Source organism: Zonotrichia albicollis, chromosome 28, assembly GCF_047830755.1.
Source record: "Zonotrichia albicollis isolate bZonAlb1 chromosome 28, bZonAlb1.hap1, whole genome shotgun sequence".
NCBI lineage: Eukaryota > Metazoa > Chordata > Aves > Passeriformes > Passerellidae > Zonotrichia > Zonotrichia albicollis.
In genome coordinates this window covers 689,217-712,052 of record NC_133846.1, presented here as the reverse complement: position 1 = coordinate 712,052, position 22,836 = coordinate 689,217, and the positions used below count along the sequence as shown (strand labels likewise).

The window sequence follows — 22,836 nt, the reverse complement described above, 5'->3', positions numbered from 1 at the left end:
ACACAGCCATCAGTCACAGTCAGGGAACTGGCAGAGAGATGCCAACTCCTGGCTTCCTGCTGAACATGGTGCCAAGCTGGGGATTGTACACTTGAGTCCTGCTGGATGGCAAGATGAGGGGGTAAAGAGCAAGAGATGGAGACTAGGATGCTGGAATGGGGAAGGGGAAGTATTCTGGGGACTCAAGAGACAAAGTATTTTACTGTTCCTCTGTGTGTCTGTTAAAAGGAAATTTTAAAGCCTAGCTCTGCTTCAGGCCCAGAGGCCCAAGGACTTACAACCCTCCAAGAGATCCCACTGTGGCTTGGAAGGACAAGAGCAACCAGAGAGGCCAGCCATCTCTTGTGTTTGTTGGACAGGGATTTTGAGGCATTCCCAGGGTTGCAATTGTTAACTGTGGGGCTGGGAGCCCAGGGCAGCAGCTGGTACCTTGTCATCAGGGCGGCTGGAGGCCACGCAGTTCTGGGTGTAAGTCATGACAGAGTCGATCAGGCCAGGGTAATTCCTCATGGTCTGGCGCCCCATGTCTGCAGAGCTCAGGTTCCTGAGAAGCCATCGAGGAGCACAGCAGGGCACAAAGAGGAGAGAGGGTGAGTTGGGCTCTGTTCTGGCTATGGTTGTCACTGAATTGGGGGATTTTTTGGCAGGTTCAGCAAGGCTGAAGAACTGCTCCTGTTCTGGTGGCCTTTGGTGGGACTACAGCAGTGCACAGCTCTCTTGCTGGTTTCACCTGGAACATGTCCTTCAAGGAGCTCTGCATAGAGGACACCCTCCTAGGGACAGTCACCAGCAGGAGGCTGCCTCAGAGGCTCTGCATGTGCCACTACACAGACACTGTGTCTCCTGAGTGGAGTTTCCAAAGGGAAGACTGGCTAAAGGCTATCTGGGCTTGTTGTGATCATCAGGAAGGTGCACAGGGTTGTAAGCACAGACCTACTCAGGGTCAGCAGCAGGGAAATGGGCTGGAAATGCTGGAGAGCAGCAATGGCTCTTGCCAGAGGGACTGACCCATCTGTGAGGTCGAAATGGGTTCTTGGACATTGGCAGCTGTCAGGACAGGGGAGTTCCTCCAGTAGCAGGATATGGGTTTTGTTGTTTTGCTCTGTATTTTTTTTTTCCCTATTTTATTGCCTTATAGCTTGCAAATGAAAAACAAAGAGAGGCTGGCAGTGGTTGTGAGATATTCACTGCAGGCGTTCCAGAACTGGATCTGATGTTCACTGTGATTTGCAGCCTCCTCATTAACATGGATTCATCTGCAATCCAGAAATGCTTGAGCAGCAATGGCTCGGGCCCAGGGCAAACCCAGGGCTGTTCTCATCCCTGTGTTCTGATGTGGCAGGGCAGTGACTCAGAGTAGTCCTGGCTCAGCCCTTGGAGCAGGGGCTCTGGATCCAACCCCAACTTCCCTCACTCTCCCTGCTCCCCAGTCCTGCTCCCTCAGGCCTTTGGAGCTCCCTTGCTGACCTGCAGCTGCCAGTCTTCCCTGGGATGTTGGGCACTGCTGCCACAGGCTGGGTCATTTTCAGGAGGTAGAGCCTACCTCTAGTTAAACTCCACAAGATTTTTACAAGCTGTTGCCATTGTCTTTCCCTCATTTTAATGGACATTTTATGATGTTGTAGGCTGGGATGGCTTTAAAGCAGAGCAGCTCATACCCACTGCACCCCACACATCCCGAGCTGCAGCTGCTCGGGGAGCTGCCTTCCAGGACAGGCAAGGAGGGAGCAGCACTCCCTATCTCCCAGACACGGTTCCCAGCCACAGAAGCTGATGGTATCATGTCTCCAAAGGCCCTGCCATGATCAGCCTCTCGTTTCATAAGCAGCTCCAGCTCCTGCGAGCTGCATGTCTGGGAAGGGCGCGGCCGGCGCTGCCTCCCTCGGGGAGAGCTTCCCTTGATGAAAGCACCTCATTATACAGGGCAGGTTTTTTGCCCCACTTGTTCCCATTGAGACAAGGAGCTCATATCCAAGTGGAGGAGGAAAGTAGGAGAAACAGCAAGTCAGGGCGAAGATCCTCTACAAAAGGACTCTGGTTTCCCGTGAACAAAATAAACTACTCTGGGCTCAGTCTGCACCTCCTGCTTCGTAGCTGAGTCCCCAGATTAAATGAGCCAGGAAAAGTCCTGTACTGCACTAAAACAGTTATCAAAAGAAGTGGGAAAATGCTTGTTTTCCCCACATAGAGAATTCTACCTTTTTGTCACCTAAACCCTAAATCAGTTTGTTTTGTCTGGAAGACTCAAAACTCTATAGGTAAAGTCTGTCCAGTTTCCTGGTCTGAGCTAAACACTGATAGAGATAGGTTTCCTTAGTACACAAAACAGCTTCCATTTTTTTCTGAGAAGAGACTCAGTAAGAACAAAATTATTAAAATAAAAAGCTATTAGAAAAGTATTTTACATGCAATTTTTTTCTGCACCTCCTCTTAGTCAAGAAAACTTTCTCAAGGAGAATTTTTCATAGCGCAATTGTAATGAGCATGAATTCAGCTCATTGTAAGAGGATTTAGATGGCTTTAGTTTTTGCCCACAGACACAAGCTACAGTCAGTCCCTGCCTGGTGACTCACCTCAAACACCCTGTGGCATTGAAGAACACTTCTGGGTCGATAATTTCTCGTGTCCTGTTGCAGCTGCCATCAGACCAGCCCGAGAAAGGGATGATAACACAGTCTGTCAGCACAGGCAGAGCCTCCTGTATCAACTCTTCTTTTAGTTCATCAGTGGAGGAGAGGTTCCAGAGCAGTCCTAGGAAGGATGTGGGACACAAGCTCAAGCACAAGGTCAGGGCATTAGGAACTTTGTTTAGCTCAGGGTGATTCCAGCACCAAAATCCTTATTCTCTTCACCACTCTGAGCTGAGGGTGCAGAGGCTGACTGAAACCTCAGTCCCTGTCCACCCCTATGGGAGACAGGCAGGATGGGTCCACATGGAGGTGGGCATTTAAGCATCCTTTCTCCTCCCAAAATTGCTGTTTATTGCTATTAGGTTGCAGGGGACAGCATCTCTCCAGGGATCTTGGAAAGGCTTGCACATAAAACTTGGGACAGAGTTGAGGGTGACCTGCACCAAAAAACTCCCATAACTCCTCAGGCAAAGGTGAGACACAAGTAGAGACCCAGCCAACCCTTCTGGGGTTGGCAGCTCCCTCAGCCATTCCTGGGAACAGCACAGGGACCAGAGTGCAGGGAGGTGTGGGAATGGCAGGGTGACCATAACTGGGAGGGGACCTGGAGCACGTGCTTTCCCAACAGGCACTGAGGAAGTGAGGAACATGGAAGGGCCAGGACCTCCTCTGCTTTCTCATCTAGATCACCCTTTGGTGCAAGAGAAACAGAAGAGCCCCTCTCTGTGCTAGGGTAGCACCAGGGCTGCGCATCCCAGGCAAGGGGAACCTCATGGCTGAGCAGGCTCGGGGTACCTGTGAGCTGTTTCTGGATTTCAGTGTTCCCTGTCCTGCGGAGGAGGCTCACACACTCCCTGATCCCGTTCTGCCGCCGGGTTTCGATCTTGTTGGTGGGGTTCTTGAACACCAGGTTCCGGAGGGCGCCGGCTGCCGCCCGCTGCACGTTCTGGTTCTGGCTGCGGAGCAGCTCCACGAGCTTGGCAATGCCCCCCAGCCGATAGACCTGGACAGGACAGACACGGGACAGACACAGGACATGAGCATGGGGTACCGGGAGAGACACGGGACAGACACGGAACATGAGCATGGGGCACCGGGAGAGACATGGGACAGACACGGGACATGAGCATGGGGCACCGGGACAGACACGGGACAGACATGGGACAGACATGGGACATGAGCATGGAGCACCAGGAGAGACATGGGACAGACATGGGATAGACATGGGACAGACATGGGACATGAGCACGGCACCAGATCAGACACAGGCCATCAGCACAGAGCACAGGACACTGCTGGCACAGGGACACCCAGAAGTGCCCCAGCAGTGCCAGGGGTCAGACAGTCCATCCTGGGGGAGCTGAAGAAGCAGAGCTGCCAGGGAATGAGGGCCAGAGATGACAAGTCTGGTTCGGGCTGTGGGTCACAAGCACAGAGCTCCTGGGCTGGAGGTTGAAGCCAAAAGCTCAAACTGCAGGAGTGGCTGTTTGTGAGTAATGGCCATGGTCAGAGTCCTTTGCTGATGGAAATGGGCTCCTGCAAACTTTCACCCACCTCCACAGTCTGCACCGAGTGGAAATGCTGCCTTGCCCATGAGCAGAGGCCATTTATAGCCTTCTAATGACATGCTGTGGTCATTTATCTGCAGCCTGAGATCACAGGCTGAGCTCAGAGGAATGGTCACGGCCGGTGTCACCAGCCTCGAGGTCAGCCCAGGCAGTGGAGGGAGCCGGGCCCCGCAGGACCCCGCACACGGAGCTCTGAGGGCGGATCCCGCAGCTGAGCTCTCCGAACGCTGAGCGCCCCCGCTGCGGGATGTGCTCTGCAGCGGATCCCGCCCGGAGCCCGTCCTGCCGCAAACACCCTCGGCTGAGCCTGCTGACAATGGACAATGAACGAGCGCCTTTGGGAGGGAAGGAAAACAAGCGTGAGCTGGGATGAGTCACCGACCTGCTCTGGCACATCCTCCTGGGAAGGATGGCACGGCCCAGCGCTCAGAGAGGGTTTGCAACGGTAACAAAGGGTGTGGCCAGCCCACAATGGGGCACCTGAACGTGGGCTGGGCACCTGCACTCATCCAGGCACAGCCAGGGCACAGGGGCACAGCCCCACATCGGGCAGTGCTTCCAGCTCCACTGCTGTGCCAGCACAGGGAAAGCCACTTCTAAAGGGCTGGCATGTAATAAATCCAGGGTGGGGATAAACTCTGGTGACATCCTTGCCACAGCAGATCCATCCCTCAGTCTGCCTCCTTTGCTGCATGTTGGCAAAGGAATTGATGAGTAAGAGCATCAGAAAAATAACCTGTGCTATAGAAGGGCTTCTCTGTGGTCAGGTATCACAGAATCATGGAGGGATTTGGGTGGGAAAGAACCTTAAAACATCCTGTCCTACCCCCTGCCATGGGCAGAGACACCTTCCACTGTCCCAGGGTGCTCGAAGTGCCACCCAACCTGCCTTGGACACTTCCAGGATGGGGCAGGCAGCATTATGGATGTACAAAATTATCTTTGTACATGGTCACTAATTAGCCCATTGTCTCAGGTGGCTGAAATAGTCTGGAAAAGGGCTGTGGAAAAGGCTGGCAAAGGGCTGCAGGGTCACTGGCCAATGCCCAGCAAAGTTCACAGTGGGATTTAAAGCAGCTTTTATCTGGCTCTGACTCTGTAGCTCCGAGATAGTGAAAGATTGATGTGGAATTGGGTGCAAGATTGATGTGGAACTGGATGCAGTTGCCCCCAGGAGAGGACACTGGGTGGCAGCTTCCACATTGTCAAACCCCATCACCCTCTGCCAGAGCAGCTTGTGGTGACAACAGGAACAGTCTCCCTGCTACCCAGAAACTATTCCAGGCATTAAATCTGAGCAACAGCTGTTGTGAGAAAGTGGCCATCAATAGCTGAAAAATTTACTTAATTAATACCTGAGCCTGACTAAAGAGGCACAAAGCACCCTCATGAAAACCAAGGGAACCTATGGATCCTTGGCACTAAGAAAACCAGTCCCATCCCTCTCTTGTGCCATCAGCCCTGGTGTAGCACTGGAGGAGTCTGCTCACCTCCTGCTTGGCAGACTCATCCTGGAAGCAGGTGTGCTGCAGGTAGTAAGCCCCCATGGCCTGGTACTTGTCATCAGAGGAGCACAGGAGCTGGATGGCCTTCTGGATGGTCATGGTGCCAGCATCAATCTCATCACCACAGATCCTGTGTCAAAGAGAAATACAGAACTGGGTGAGTGCTCAGCCCTGACAGCTATGTCAGCACTGGGAGTTATTGGGAAGGAATCAAAAATAAAATATTATCACATTGCAACACAGACCACACAGTGCACTTCTAGTGGATTTCTCTGTCTCAAAAAAAGAGATGGTAAAGATGGAAAAGACAGTGAAGAGCACTAAGGGTAATAAATTCCAGATCCAGTCTATCCACAAGCAAAGGAGACAGAAAATGAAAGCTTGGTTGAGGTGGTGGATGTCTGATCATGCCCAAAATGGATGTTTAATGAAGAGAGAGCCAGTTCACTGTTCCCCAAATAAAGGAGTGAGTGGACAGGAGTGAAACCATCCACCAGGTGATGAGGACAAGGTAACACAGGCAGGTGGTTTTCCCACAGCATGGGATTCTTTGATGTGAGAGGTGATGCAAGCAGAAATGTGAGTGCAGTTGATGGTCTTGGGAAGCTCAAGCAGATCCCTCAGGAAAAGGCCTGTCTGGAGTGATGGGATGGACAAATAGGCAGTTTATGAGATGCTAATAATAGCTCTGAGACATCCTGCTCCCAGGGGATGCTCACTCTGGCTGGCTCCAAGCTCTTATAAAAGCTGGCCACTGTCATCATCCCTGTTAGAGGTAAAGAATGTACCTGCAACTCAAGAGGAAGGATATGAATTCCTCTGGCGTGTGGCAGGACTGGAACCTCGGGAGAAATACAAACATCTGGAGGTTCTCCCACTTGTTTAGAAATGTGAAGGTCATGCTCTTTTTGGCTTGTTCTTATTCAGTACCATCAGTGATGGTTTAACCACACAGAATTAGAAAAGGGTCCAAACTTTCAGGGGGGTCTGAACAGCAAAGCTTGTTTGTGCTTCCAGTTATAGAAATTAATGTCATTGAAGGTTCCTGTCTCCTCTCAGCACCCTTGCAGCTGAATCCTGCACAGGCTGCACGAGGATCTCAGCTCATGGCAGTGGTGGCTGCATTAATTTGCAAAGTCCAGGACTGAGGACTGAGTAAAACCCGAACTCCTGCTTGGTTTTCTGTCAGTAGTGACAGGATACAAATGAGAAAGGCTTCATTAGCAGTGGATGGAATCCAAAAGTGTGAGGGCTTTCCCAAGCCAGTGAAGTTGTGGCTGTGCCTGGCTGATGATGTTCCCTGGGACTGATGGAGAGTTTCACCTGGAGGTCAGGAAATCACTCCCTGATTGAACCACATTTAATTATACACATTTTTGCTACATGTCATACCAGGAGTGACTCTGTAGAGGGGCTGCTCATCTTCAGACAATGCCACAGACCAACAGAACAGTGGTTTTTAATAAGTTCTTTAAATAAACCCACTACATTTGAAGTGTTAAACTTCACCACAAGATTGTAGCACTTCAGGCATGGGATGGACAGAGTTGCTTTGACTGTGCCAAAGGAATGTAAAGAATAAAGGTCTGGAAAGGACATGTGGTCACCACCAACAGCACTTCCAGTGAGATAAAACATTTCTCCTTATGAATCTAAGGGCTCCCCTCCACACAGCACAGAGCAGAGAATAATATGCACAATTCCACAGGGAATTTCACACAAAAGGCAGCATGAAGGACTCTGGTCTCCACTGCCCTCACTGGCAGAGTTACATTCACTTGCATCACTCAATCAAGCACCTGTGGAGTCAGTGGAAAGAATTCAGTGTTTTCAAAAACCACCTTGCCTATGTGCCTTCCACATTTTTCCTAGGAAAGGAAGCCCTGCCCTCTGGAGACACCTCTGCCTCTCTTGGTATGCAGGAATGAAAGACAACAGTCTGGGGCTGGACCTGAAGCATTCCATGTCTAAGGCTGGGTAAACCTCATTCCACTTTTATTTCTGCAATAAAACACCACTTCTTCATAAGACTTTCCATCAGTTTGAACCTCTATCAAAACCTGGCACCAAGGAACTTCCATTAAACTTGCAACAAGGAGAGACAAAACTGGAAAGACTAAGTAAACTAGAAATTATGGAGCCCCAGAAACCCTTGGGTTGGATCCAGGATGTGATTTTTTTCTGTTTTTTTCATGCTCCTGAGACAATTGAGCTGAGAAGTGATGGATCCTGCACCAGGGAGGGGCTTCTCCTTTGGGAACTGGGACCTGGACTGGAGGAATGGGAAGAGAGGCAGATTGGGAAAAATACCAGGTCAGTGGCCATGTTATCATAGTGATCTATTTTGCTTTAAAATTATTGAATTAAATGCACTTTTTCTGAGACAGAAGGATGTCCACTTGGTCCAGCTGCTCAAGGAAGGGAATTTTCTTCACATCCACTCCATAGAGGGACAAACCCTCCTTCAGCTGGGAAAAACTGGGATGCAGGTGCAGTTCTGTGGGAGGAAATGGGGAAGGTTCCCTTTTCCCTGCTGTGTCCTCAGCAGAAATTCACAGCAGCTCAGCAGTCAGGCTCAGTCACACTGCCCAGGAGGCAGCAGGGATTTCTCCTACCTGAGAATAAAATCACCCTGGCAAAGTCCAGCAAAGGGGAGATTGTTCCTCAGCCAGTCAGGGATATTCCCAACCAGATGCACACTGTGGGAACAACAACCTGCTTCAAGACAAACTCTTGGACTGAGCCACCCCCAGCCTGGGCAATGTGACTGGCAGGAACACCTCCAAAGGTTGTTCTTCCACAAGAAAGAAGCAGACTAGGAAGAGACCTCAGCTAGAAATGATTCAATGGAGACAAAGAAGATCAGATTCTGAATGGAAGGCAAACAAATACTGAAGAGGATCAGTATCAGAGAAAGGCAATTTCCCTCACCTTTCATGAGCAGATGGTTTTGTGTTAATTCCCATCTAAGTTTCTGTCCTGCTTGTTATGGCTACAGCTCCCAAGAGAAGAGGAATTAACAAGTTCCATTGTTCATAAATAAATCAGAGTCGAGACTCTCAAAGCAGTGTTCAGCACATCCCAGCATTCTATCCCAAATAAAAACATACCAAAATGAAGGTGCCTTTCATCGTACTCAGTTCTGCTTTCACTGCCTGGCTTAGCCCTGAAGAATTGATGTTTTGATATTGATCAGCTTTAATTATCCCAAAAGACAAGAGAAAGATCAGAAACCACCCTCAGCACCTTTTCTGTTTCAACAACTCCTGTCCTTCCCTCTGTTTGCAGTACTGCCAGAGAAGCTGAGCTCAGGAGGGAATGGATGGCTGTTGGGGACACAGTGTCCCTGAGCTTCAGGCACAGCACAGAGACTGCAGCAGCTCAGCCAGGGCCAGGTCGGTGTCACCAGAGCCAAATGTGGCACCAAGAAATCCCAGAGGGTTGTCCCAGTCTGTACTGCCCCCTGCACAGCTGCCAGCTGAGGCATCCAAGACCTCTGCCAGAGTAACTCTGGGATGTTCTGGATCCCCAGGTGCCTGGACAGACACTCACAGACACTCACATGGTCTCTAATGAGGTGTTTCAGTCTCCTCCACACTCAAGAAGACTCCAAAGGGAAGAGCATCCACATCTCCCAATGGGGCCAAAGGTAAGTGTGGGTTTGCAGGTGCCCATTAAAGGCTCCTGATCCAGATCAGCAAACCCTCAGCCAGGGTGTCTGCAGACACCCAGCTCCCCATTCCATGCTTCCAAAGGAGAAACCCCCCTTCTCCAGGGGTGGGATGAGTCTGGGCTCTCAGCCATGTCTGCAGCTCAGACATCTGGGCTTCCCTGAGAGCAGCAAGGGGTGTTGGTTTGTTAGGGGGTAACCCAGGGACCTGTCTCTGAATTCAGCCCCACTGGCACTGGCACCTCAGCTCAGAGAGAGGCATCTCCTGCAGTGCTGTGACCAGCTGAGACCACTGCAGGGCCACTGACACCACGGCCACCACCTTGCCCTGTCTGTGCCATGAGGCCCCTGGAGCACAAAGCACAACAGCTCTAAGCAGAGCTAATACAATGTCAGTCCCTGGTGGGCACAGATTTCTTGCACCTCAGGTTCCAGTTGGAGGGGCACAAAGATTCCAGATTTCCCAGAAGAATGAAACATACCATTGTTTGTTACTGCTTCTTACCACTGCTCTCTGGTGACCAAGCAGGATGTAGAAACTTTTATCCTGAGTGGGCATAAATAGTATCAATAACATCAATAACATTGCAACATGTAATTTAGCCAAAAGCTGCCTGCTCAGGGTGCTGCCCTGTCACCTGGAGCATGCAGCAAGTGCCACCCAGCAGAGGAAATGGCTCCCAGTGGGCAGATCTGGGTGGTCTCCACCAGCTGCTGAAATCACTGAAGTGCTGCAGCTTCTAGGGTGAAATACTGCAGCTCTGGGAGATGTCACAAGAGATCAGGAAGGAGAAGGGTTCTGTGGAGAACAGGGAGTCCTGGCACCAAGAAAATTCCTCCAGCTCTACCAGACTCCAGAGTGCAGCATTTTGGCAAAATGCGAGTGCTGCTCATTGAGAGCAGCCTTTGGGCAGGAGCCACTGGAACACCCTGAATGTCTGAGCCCAGGCCAGAGATGCTGAGCTTGGAAATGTTGATCCAGATATGACACAGTGATTACCAAGGCTCAAGTCTCTGAGTGAACAGAAGTATGTCTGGAATCCCAGAATCACTGAGGTTGGAAAAGATCTCTGAGACCATCGGGCCCATCTGTGGCCAATCCTCACCTTGCCACACAGCCCAGAGCACTCAGTGCCACATCCAAGGTGTTCCTTGGGCACCTCTAGTGATGGGGACTCCTCCACCTCCCTGGGCAGCCCCTTCCAATGTTAAACAACCCCTTCTGTGAAGAAATTTTTTATGAAAGAAATGGAACAGACATGAGAAGGTCCCTCTCTGCTCACTGAGGCAGGATCATGACTGGGGCTGGTGGAGGAGAGTAAACTACATGAGGAGTTTTAAATAGTGTTCAACCTCCTGATCAACCTCCAAACTTTGCAGAACTCAGATTTCATCACCAGGACCAACAGCATGGGGTGAGTCAACCCCTGTGTCATGATTTAGTTTATAAGGGAATCATAGAATGGCTTTTCCTGACAAACAGTTCAGTGTTGCACTGCTCAGCAGGCAGCTGGAAGACAGGGGCTGTGGTCAGAGCTGCTGCTGTAAGAGGGAGGACTCTGAGGGATATCAGTGATCAGCTGTTATCAGTTATCTCCTCTTCCCTCTCTTATACAGTTCAATAAATGGCAGCAATCACACAATCAAGACCAGTTGTGGAAATTAAATAACTTTGTCACCAAATGCAGAGGGACTGCTGAGCACAGACAGTTTGACAGTTACTGTACACTCAGAATTTTGATACCTGCACACCATTGTTGCCACCTGAGAACACTCAGTGACCCATTTTTCCTCTCACACCACCCAGGGAGACCAGATCCACAGCAGAGGATGACTGAGAAGCACCACTCTGGAGCCAGTCCATGGGCATTACAGAGTTTTGTATCACAGACAGACCCAGTGGAGCACAGGTCCCACTGCAATCCCTCTCACAGCAATGGAAATCACCCCATGGATCCCCTCAGAAAGCATGAAAAGCATCCAGGTCTTCCCTGCCTCTTGCAGGTTATTGGCAAACCTGCAGACAAGATATCCAACAGATCCCAAACCAGGAGATCTGCAGCACAAAAACTGAACACAGAATTTTCCATGTCATAGAGGCACAAACTGCACCTGGAAAATGACCAGAATGGAAGGACAGAGCCCCAGACTGGGAACTGGCAGCAGCTATGACCCAGCTGACCCCTGTCCCTGCATGGGGAGGTTAATAATGGGGTACCTGCAAGCAAAGCTCTCCTTACTCAACATCAGGGGAGCCAAGGGAAGATTGAAATCTCTAGGTGGAGAATCCTCCAGACACAACAGCCCTACATAGCAAGGAGAGCCCTGACATATTCCTGACCCACCTCAGAAGCCCCTCCCCAACAAGAGCACTCTGAGAGCAAGGCCAACAGTACCCGGCAAGACACTTGTGAGGGCTAAGAGTCATCCAAAAGAGTCATTTTTCCAAAAAGGACAACTTTGTATGTCTCCAAAGCTTTAAGGACAACCTCCTCCCCTCTGAACACAACTCCTGTACCAGTGCCCACTGCACCAGCCCAGCTCTGCAGAGCTTCAGGCAGAGCAGGGGCTGTGCCACAGCCATATCAGATTCACCCAGGGGACACAGCCCAGCTGAGCCCACAGCTTGAAGCCCAACTTGGAGCCTGAGGTTTCCACAGCAGAACCAGTTCTGCCAGATGAGCCGTGCCCCAAGCCAGGAGTGTGTAAATGGAGCCACTCCCTAACCAAGGGCAACCAGAGCTGGAGAGGATCCCTCTCAAAACAGCAGCTCTCCTCCCAGAAAATGCCATCATTCCCCAAGTGATGTCTCCAAAGCCATGAGCAAGCCCTGACTGTGGCTTTGGCCAGAGCCTGCCAGGGGTTTTGCTCCAAAGCTGAGTCCTCCCTAGGAGAAGGCAGCTGCAGCCCTGAGTTCAGGCACTCTGCCATCCTTCCCACTACACTCTTCTGCTCCTCAGTGAGAAATTCCCTAGAACAGATCACTTCCAGTTTGTGTAACATCTCTGCATCCTGTTCCAGAGGATTTACAGAGCTGCTGACAGCAGTAAAACAAGGCTACCAGTGCTCTGGGCTGGCCAGGGCTAATTTGGCATGTGTCAAACATGGAGAACTGGGCACATGGGAGCCATGGGCTCATGATAACATTCTAATGGGGCAGTGATGATTCTTGGCATCCATGCTCTGGGACATACCCTCCTACTCAGTCCCAAAGGAGGGAGGCTCAGCCAGAGTAACCTGGGACATTCAGATGTGGAAAAGGGCACAGTGTGGCTTATGCTGCTGAAAGGGAAGGGGATTTTCTCAGTATCTCCATCATTCCTCGGGGCAACAACTCAACAGTTTCAGACCTTTGCTGGAAGTTCTGACAAAGTCTATGAGCCCTGATAAACAGTCTCACACACATCCTGCAGTGAGAAATTCCTCCTTGGGACCAGGGACCACCAGGAATGAGTGCAGGAACTTTTACTGTTTGTGTGACAAAATTTCCCGTGTCAGGGAGTTGTGAGAGATTCTGGGCTGGTGCAGAGCAAGTCCTGTGTGATGGTGATGCAGCACAGGAAGTGCAGTAACCCTGGGAACTCTTGCGGAAGCTGCAGCCCCTCCTTCTCCAGCTTTCACTGCAATGTTTTGCAGTTCAGAACATGCAAACCATGGTCTTCCAAGGCTTCCAAGACTGTGGTTTGTGCAGACCAAGTCTCTCCCAAGAGGGCAACAGAACATGGTTGGTGCTCCAGAGCTGGAGGTAGCACAGGGCATTGGGGCAGTGCTCAGTCACCACCCAAACCAGGTGATTGCCAGTGGGAACTCTGCTGCATTCACAGGTACAGCCTGGGGAGGGTCTGAGCTCACTGCTGGGATTTACACACCCTATGCTTGTAGGCAACATCTGCAAGAAGGGATCTGATGCTCAAACATGATGGACTATCCTCCACCCTTATATATTTCCTATCCCAAATGGGACTGGATGCTCTGGACAGGAAAGAATTGAACAGCTTCCATTGGCTCCTCTTTCCTGGTTAGTCAGATTATTCCAATTAGGATATTTATTTCAATTTATGACTCAGTTTTTTTCTGGAACCAAAAATCAGACCTTTTGGGCAAATGGAGCAGAGGCTGGGTGGAGAGAAGAGAGGGAAACATCACTGCTTAGCAGGCTCTCAGCTCTGCTCTGAGTCAGACCCTCTGGAACTGACTCCTTTCAAGACAGGTTTTATTTTTGCTAAGTTTTCTGCCAGGCTGAAGCAGCAGGACAGCCAGGACAGACACCATGACTGCACACCAGGCCTTCTGCTCCTCACCTCCCCATCCTCATATCATTGTGGGTTAATGTCACCACAGACACTGAGGGATTGTGTTGCCCAATATCACAGAGCTACAGCAGAGATATCTGCACTGAGCCAGTCCTATCAGTTCCCCTCCACAGCCCAGGAAATGCAATAAAGCCCTGAAGAGTGACTCATCTGACCCACTTAGCTGCAGGATGTGCTGCTGAGGGCTCTGCAGCAGCTCAGGTGCCCGGCTCTGGTGGGCAGAGCTCCCAGCACTGCCCAGGCTCCCTCAGGGTCAGAGTGTGAAATACCAAGCTGTGTTTGGTGTCAGGTACATACAGGCAATGTGTGTATTTGTGATTGAGATATGTGTGGAAACCGACAGTGGGACAGTTGAGAATTCTAATAATAACTGAGGAAAGTAAAGCATGGAAGAAGGCCTTTGAACCTATCTTTTGTTTGCAATTAACCTTAGTTGATTTAGGAGCATTGGAATTAAAGCGTTAAGGATGTTGCATTTGCTTGTAGTTAAGCCTTAAAGAGTTCTGCAATAATAAATTTTTGAAGTATAGTTTTAGAATATTGCTTGTATCCTTGAAATTATAGCTTTGAAATATATGTAAAGGAAATATGCTTATCTCACACCTTAACAAAACAGAGAAAAACAGCTTGAGAAAGGAAGATGAACATCACCTCAAGGATTTATGGTTTTGACCAAGGGAAGCTGGACATCACTGTTATGAGATTTATAGTCTTTGTAATTAAAAGGTGGACCCACATTTGGGGAGCTGGACCTCTCCAGATGGGATTCTTCTTTCAGAAACCAGACCACCACCATCTGGGGATACTCCTTTTGGGATACATCCTGAGAAAAACTAAATCACAATAGTGTATAGAATTGTGACGTAAAAATTGGGAATAGAAACTGCTGATGAGTAAAAATTGGAAATGGAAACTGCTGAGAAACTTTATGAGTACCCCTATAAATACCTGTAACCCTCAACTATTGGTGTGCAGCTGGAGGGAAAACTTCCCCCACTGTACCCAGCGCTGTATTGCTCATACTTTACCATATTAATTAATAAATTGATTGCTGCTTGAATATTGGCCTAGTCAAGCTTCTTATTCATAACAAGAGCATTTACTTGGATATATTGGCCTAGTCAAGCTTCTTATTTATAACAAGAGCACTTATTTGGGTATATTGGCCTAGTCAAGCTTCTTATTCATTACAAGAGCACTTACTTGGATATATTGGCCTAGTCAAGCTTCTTATTTTTAACAAGAGCACTTACTTGGAGCTGGACTGGGCCTGTCCATAGACCCCATCCTGCTTGCAGCTCATCACGGGCTGGGCATAGACCACGTCGGGCTTGTTGCTCGAGGGGCAGGAGAGGGCCCGCGCTGGCACCTTTTTGCTTGTCCTGCTGGTTCCCTGCTGGGTGCTGCAGCTGCTGTAGATGCTCTGGCGGTTGAGGGTGGCCTTGTGCTCGGCGCGGCCGCCGCCGTGCGCCTTGCGCAGGGTGCCGCGGGGCGGCTCGCAGTAGAGGTCGGGCTCGCTGCGGCTGCTCTTGATGTTCTGCACGAAGCAGTAATCGCTGCCGGCCCGGGGGCTGCACAGCGCCTTGCTGTGCGCCCGGCTGGCCCAGCCCTCCATCTGGCTGTAGGAGCTGTAGCGCCGGTTCTCCACGTCCCGCTTCAGCGTCCCGTTGTAGAGCTAGTGTGAGAAATGCATGGATTTTATGATATTATGATTTTAAGATGAATCAAAGATACAGTTTTGCAAAATTCCTTCTTTAAAATGCTATATAGTATCTTCACTGCTTGTTTGGTCAGTGCTCCTTAGACTGTGGCGCAGTTCATCTGAGCACATGGATACATGCATATATTATATGTGTCCTGTTAGAAAGTAATGCTGTATTAATGCTCTTAAGTACTGTGTTAAATATAGTTTTAGGTTATAAAAAATGTTAAAATAGAAACTATGTTATGTAGGATTCTTTTTTTAAAGAAAGGACTTGCAGTGAGATAGCAGCCACAGGACACCTGAATCTTTCAGAGAAAAAGGATTCATTGCCCTCTTATCAGAAGAAATGAACTTCTTCCCGCCTTGAAAGCACTGTTAGGATTCAGAGGAAGAAGCTGATGATGACCAGCCAGAATCCTGTATTTGAACAGAATTTATGCATCATGTCTGAAGTGTATGAATATGCAACAGGCTGTTGCTTTTAAGGGTTAATCCTCTGTTAACGGGGGTCCTTTTTCAGGCTCGTGCTGCCCAGAAAAAGGTACCCGGACATCCGTAACTCTTTGTATTTATTGTCTCATATTGTCCTAATTCAATTTGTCCAAATTGTTATTACTCTAATTATATTACTATTATTCTATAACCATTATATTACTATTAAACTTTTAAAATTTTATAAGCAAGTGATTGGCGTTTTTCACAGCTGCCAAACACAAACACGGCATTAGGGCTGAGCTGGGCACGGCCAGGCCCGCCTGGCTGCCTGTTACTGCTTTCCTGGGCCTCCCAAGTGTTTTCATGCCCAAAATTGATGGGAGGTTTGCTGGAATCCAGGACATCCCTCTGGCTGCCCTGGAGGGCTCGAGCCCCAGCCAGGGGGCTCAGAGACCTTGGCACAGAGCCCAAGACCCCTGTGCCTTTGATTTTGACCCATGGAAAAAATTACCAACCTTGTATGAGGAATTACAAGCCACGAAAGTTTAAGTAGAATGATAGTCAGTTTGTCACAGGGTGAAAAGTAAAATTTGGGGGTTTTTAGAATGGGGCTTGGGGTCCCAAGATGGAGGAATTTGGGTGTGCCCTGTCCTTCTTTCTCCTTCTTCCTAGCCTCCATCTTCTGGGTGATGGTGGCACTTTTGGATTGGATTAGAGTAGGAACACACTGTCTAACATAGGTGATAGGTATTGGAAAATAATTGTAAATAAAGTACAGGTAGTTTTTAGTATAGAAACACAACACCACCCTGAAGGCAGGCAGCGTGCCACTGACTGACCTGCTGAACAGACCTCAGTAGGCCAGGGAAAGAATGTTACAGAAAACAGAAAATAAACAACCTTGAAAACCAGAACAGAAGAATCCTGACTCCTTCTTTGGTTTCCGGGCTGGGAAAAGAGACTCTGACACATCTCAGGGTTGGCCAGGACCACAGAGACCCCTGAGAGAGGTTACCCAACCTGCAGCCCTTACAAAGGAGCCAAACCCCACCTGGGTACCAGGGACACTGAGGGATCAGGATGTGGCATCCAGGAGCTTTAATTAGAACTGAAAGCTGAAAGCTGGCAATAGAGAAAGTGCTTTATTCCCAACACACAGGGTCTAACCCACCCTGTAACTACGGGACCTCACTGCATATCTCACCATCATGGAGCCTTCCAGCAGTCCCTGCACTTATTTTTAATTTCCTTATGCTCCTTTCTTCTCCATGCCATCTATTAGAAAGGGAGCAAAGGGAGTGAAAAATGAGTAAGAAGGGATTCTTGAATCTTGTTTCTTGAGCCAAGAAACAAGTGGAGACAATGAATATCAGCTTATGAGTTACAAGGCGTGTAGTATCTGCTCAGATAATGGGATGCTCTGGGAACAATAGGCAATATGCAATAAAAACTGAGATGACTAAGACAGGAAATAAAAAAAGAAAGGATAAAAGATGGTAAAATAAACCATCTACAATTAGCAAAACAAAAAGATGGCTTTAGATGCCCTGCTGTCAGTTCAAAATGCCTTCATCAGAAGTCCTCCAGATTTGCATCAAGTTTGCCACACCAGGATTGAATTCAATCTTCTGCCATGTTAAACCTTTGGGATGTCAGTTCTGGCTTGTGGGAGCCTGCAGGGTTATGCCCAAATGAGAGACAACTCATTCAGGTGTGTACTCTAGAAAGGAAAAGAAATTGTTTTAGGACTGTTTGCCCCTCGATGCTGAGTGTGTGCTCTGCATTCCCTCAGCAGTCTGGCAAGGAGATCTCCAAGATATACAGCAAACAGGGATAAAAAGAACTAAGGAATAAAATTGCCTTCTCCATGCCCCTTTGATTATCCTGGGAAAGCTCCTCCATGGTCTCTTGTTGGAACAAAGTGGTTTTTTCTCATCCAACTCTAAGCAGCGTCACTTTGGGTGCTGCTTCCTGCAAAGGCCACTCAAGGGTCCCTTTGGCTGGGAGAGAAAAGTCAACACTGGCTCCTAATAATTTCCTTGGAATTGTGAAAAGCCTGTGTCTGGTGTAATAATTCATGTCACTGAAAAAAAAAATTTCCATATTTCCTAACCTAGAAACACTCTGTGATGGAGAAATGGGAATCCTCTGCTGGCTCACCCTGGAGTCCCTCAGCTCTGCCCTAACTCCATCCCAGCCCCAGCACACTCAGCATCATTCCTGCCTCCAACACTCTGCAGAATTGTCATTATGTTAATTAATTAAGCTAAATATTTCCATTAACAAACTGATCTTCAGGAATGCAGGGAATCCTCTTAGCTGTGTCCCAGAGAGCTGCAGAGGTAATGGCTGAAACCCTTCCCTGGCACCACTTGGGTGGGACTAAGCCCTTTAGTCCAGCTCTGTTGATGCCCAAATCATTATTATTTGAGTAGTTTTCATATTTTCAGATGTACATCTAAACAGGTGAAGTGCTGCAAGGGGACAAAAGGGGAGCAGCTTCTCTCTGTGCCTTCTCCAGAGGACATAGAACAAACCTGGTGCTGAGTGGGGCAGGGGCAGGTTTGGAGCCTCCTGCAGAGGGGTTGGGAAGGACAGGTTGTAGGTGGAAAGAAGAGCCAGGGTGAGGCACATCACAGTACAATGTGATGAGTCTTGGGGGCTCTCTCTCTCTACCTCTGCTGCCCAGGATAAATCCAGGATCACCACATAGACTGGCTCTCTGATCCCACTGCTTGGGATGCAGCACACACAGCAACAGTGAAGTGACCTTCCATGAAGTCATGATCTACCATATATTTCCTTCTGAGGTGATGTCATCCTCATTTCAATTTCTTTTCCTGGGTTCAGAAACCCTGGGGACAGTGAGGGATGCACAGGGCTGCAGTGGGAAGGTGCAGGGTGGACTTTTTGCTCAGTGGAGCCGCTGGCAGCAGCCACAGGACAGAGAGCAGCTTGTCAGATGTGAGCCCTGCTGGTTTTCTTTATGAGTCAGTTTAAGCTGGGATTATTCTGCAGGGCTGTCAGAAGCTTGGCAGAGCCGTGGAGCCCCTGGGCATCTGGTGAAACCGACTCAGGAAGCCTGGAAGAGGAACTCGTTGTTTATCTAAAGCTGGATTTGCTCTGCAGTGCACTCACTGAGGGGAGGGGGGAGTCTGTGTTTACTGAGACACAATCACGGGTTCTCGATTTCCTGCTGGGTTTTAGAGTGGCCATAGCGCTGTCCTCCTCCTTGGCAGCCCCGAGACGGGTGAAGCTGTTTGCAAAGACACCTCTCTGCAACACAGGAGCCCTGGCTGCAAGTCCGAGCAGGTCCCAGCAGGGCGGGGGAACCTTTTGCAAACTCATGGGAAAATCGTTCCCGTGTGATGTGAAGCTCATTACCAAAGGCAGTCCAGGACTTTTATTGCTGATTCTACCAGATGCTTGGCTGAGCCCATTTTAATCTCTTTCAAGTGGCACAGACCTAATTGGTATCTCAGAATTCCTTTTTGCAGCAGGAGCCTGAACCAACGGCTCCAGATCAATGAGGATTCTCCTGCCAGCTCCAATGGACCTCAGACCTTGAGCCTGTGAATCCCTGCAGGACCGGGGCTGACCTGATCCCTTCCTGGTCCTGGCAAAGCTTCCCCACACTAAAACCTAAATCCCTGTGATGAATCCTGACCCAGCTAAGTCAGGGACTGGAGCAAATGTGGCCAAGGGAATGGAATTCCTGCAGCCATCAGTGAGACAGGACACCCAGCGAGGAAGAAGGGAAGCACTCTGTGTCGGCAGAGATGACATCTCCGAGGGTGTCACACAGTCTGTGGTTTTAAGAGCCACCAGACAACAGCTCCCAACTTCTGCTGGTGCCACTCTGGGTGCAGGGAGCTCTCCCTGTGCAGAAGAGCAGCAGTGAAAGGAAAGAATCAATCTCTGGCCTTCAGACCTCATCAGTGCCCAGATTTCCCAGTGCTGTGAATTGCATCTGCCCACTGCCCACAGGTGTGTGCATGGTGTGCCATCCACCCCTCTGCCCTTCAGGAGTGTGGGGAAATGCTGGGAAACACCAGGAAGCCCCTCACAGTGGGGTGGAGACAGAAGGCAGTGATTCCCTCTGCACAGGAGGATTTGGGCAGCATTTTGAAGGGTTCAGGCTGTCACCGAGGCTTCTCCCCACAGGAGCTGAGAAGTCGGGACAGCTTGGACGGTGTCCCCTTCCATCACACAACTCCTTGGATTGCCAAGGAGCAGCCCAGAAAAGTCATCCATGTCCCAGGCTCATCCCCCAGCGTGGGCTGCAGGGAGGGAGAGGACTCTCCCATCTACTCTGCTCTTGTGACAGCCCACCTGGAATACTCTGCACAGTTTTGGTGCTCCCATCATGAGGACATGGAACTGCTGGAACAAGTCCAGAGAACCCCATCAAGCCGATAAGGGGACAGGAGCAATTCCCCATTGCAGACAGGCTGGGACAGCTGGGAATGTTCAGCATGGAGAAAAGAAGGTTGTGTGGAGACCTCACAGCACCTTCCAGGATCTGAAGGGGCTACAGGAACATAGACAGGGATGTTTCATCAGTAACTGGAGTGACAAGAGAAGGAGAAAGGCTTCAAACTTCCAGAGAGCAGCATTAGATGGGATTTTGGGGAGAAATTCTTCCCTGTGAAGGTGGGGAGGTTCTGGCACAGGTGGCACAGGCTGCCCAGAGAAGCTGTGGTTGTCCCATCCCTGGAAGTGCCCAAGGCCAGGTTGGATAGGGCTTGGAGCAACCTGGGATACTGGAAGGTGTCTCTGCCTATGACAGGGGGGGAATGAGATGATCTTGAGGGCCCCTTCCAACCCAAAACCCTTCTGTGACCCTGTGATCCTGTGATTCTGATTCCAGCCATTCCATCAGGCCCTGGCAGTCTCTGTCTTTAGGCTTTAGGATGCAGGAGGATGCTCAGGTGCAGCCAGGCCACCTGACATTCTGAATTTTAGCATGAACTTCTCCTCCCACTGTGAAATGAGTGTGTCTGCATGAGGCCAGGCCTTGGGAGTTCATTCACAGTCAGACAGGGAAAGCAGGGAGGGAGGAAAGGCACTGGAGATGAGCACTGGTGGCTCTGCTGCTCCTGGCAGGCCCAGGAAGTGCTTCCCTCCCTGGCAGCAGCACAGACCTGCCTTCAGAGTAATGAGCATTTGTGGATCTCCAGTTCTCAGCCTGCAGTATGTTCTTGGAACAACAACTGGAATACCCATCATGAAACAGGTAAATAAACATCTTTAACCTCTTATTTCAGCTGGAATAAAAGTGGTTCTAGAGAGAAAGTCAAAATGGCACTTCCCCAGCAATCAGCCATGAGTCCTTTTCTGGTTTTTTTTTCTTCCACAAACCCTTTTGCTTGGTAGGAGAAATCTCTGTCCTCCCCCTAGTTTCCAGAGAAGCAGAAGCACAGAGCAAGGTGCACCAGCCCAGGAATGGCACCCGGATCCAGCTCTGCCTTCCCACGTCAGAGCCCTCCCAGAGAACTGGGTGGTTCTGATTCCGCATCTGAGGACGCCATCAGTTCATTACCTGCCTGGATTTTTTTCCCTTGCAATTTGTTTGTTTCTAGAGCTGCAGACAGAGAAGTGAGGGCTCCGTATAAACACGTCAGGAGCAGGTTTCTCCCAGGCTGGAGGGCAAAGCACAGGAGATGCAACCTGAGCAGGTCCCACCCTGAGTGCTGGGTGGGGAGAGCTCCTCACGCTCCTTGCGAAACCCTCTGAGTGCTGCTCCCTCCATGGCAGGGAGAAAAATTGCAAAACCAGCAAATACATTGTTTATCTATTTCTGAAATGCTCCTTCCCACCTCTCCCAGGAGCTGCCTTTCCCTATGATTTTTCATCTCTTTTTTCTCCTTGAGCTGAGATTTACGTCTTGCTGGTTCTGTTTGTTCTGGCCAAGGAAGGCAGTGTCCAACTTGCTGCTCCAAAGCCTAAAGCCTCATGCAAACCTCCCAGGGACACCCAGCTCTGACCAAGCAATGATGTGCAGTGACTCTAAGTCTTTGTTTTCTCTGGCAAGGTTATCCAAACCACTCTCTTTTGGGGTTCTTTTAAGCTTGGATGCATTGTCACAACAGACAACAAATTTTCATCCGAAATCCTTATGGAACAAAGCTCCCACTGACAATGAGAGGTTTTGTCCAAAGAGGCAAAGGCAGGCAGGGACAGAAGTGACCACTTCTTGTTCAGGTAATGCTCTTCAGAGAGAAAGCTCTGGCACTTCGTCCCACAGAGGAGTTTTGGTTATAAATATTCCTACAGTCTCTGGTGCAGAGGGATCACTGGTGTGTGTTTCTCACTAGTGCCATAACGGATGTAATTACTACAGATAATTGCTTTAATCCAGTACCACCAGACCAGCCAAATATTCCTTGGTCTGGGAGCATGGCTGCTCCCAGAACCATTGTTAAAGTAACACCTGGGCCTCCCCTGGAAGAGAGAAACTGAGGGGCTGGAGCTTGTCCAGGTAAGGGAAGGGAGCTGTGGAAGGGACTGGAGCACCAGGAGTGGCTGGGGGAGCTGGGAAGGAGCTCAGCCTGGAGAAAAGGAGGCTCAGGGGGCCCTTCTGGCTCTGCACAACTCCTGACAGGAGGGGACAGCCTGGGGAGGGTTGGGCTCTGCTCCCGGGAACAGGGACAGGACAAGAGTAAAGGGCATCAAGTTGTGTCAGGGGAGTTTCAGGTGGGACATCAGGAAGAACTGGAATTTCTCCATGGAAATGGTTTTTAAACATTGGAGTGGTCAGCCCAGGGCAGCGGTGTGGTCACTGTCCCTGGAGGTGTTCAAGAAATGACTGGACCCTGCACTCATGGTGATGGGTGAAAGGTTGGACTGGATGATCTCAGAGGTCTTGTCCAGCCTCAGTGATCCTGTGATTCTGTGAAAGCCCCAGTTCAGGTCTGTGGGGATAAGGATCTGCTGGAGACAGGACACATCTGAGATTCCCTCCCCAGCACCTCCAGGGTTTGTTTGCCCTCGCTGGGGGCAGTGCTGGG

At 49.8% G+C, this 22,836-nt stretch overlaps 1 protein-coding gene across 1 annotated transcript in view; it reads right to left on the bottom strand.

Moving 5' to 3' along the window:
* Nucleotides 1-22,836, bottom strand: part of PKP1 (plakophilin 1) — a 46,446-nt gene that overhangs the window by 10,839 nt on the left and 12,771 nt on the right. The window contains exons 3-7 of the mRNA XM_005492451.2: nt 14,940-15,361; nt 5,689-5,833; nt 3,426-3,633; nt 2,574-2,751; nt 430-544 (exon numbers count right to left, since the gene is read on the bottom strand). Coding sequence (XP_005492508.1) covers nt 430-544; nt 2,574-2,751; nt 3,426-3,633; nt 5,689-5,833; nt 14,940-15,361 — 1,068 coding nt within the window. The remainder of the gene's footprint in view (nt 1-429; nt 545-2,573; nt 2,752-3,425; nt 3,634-5,688; nt 5,834-14,939; nt 15,362-22,836) is intronic.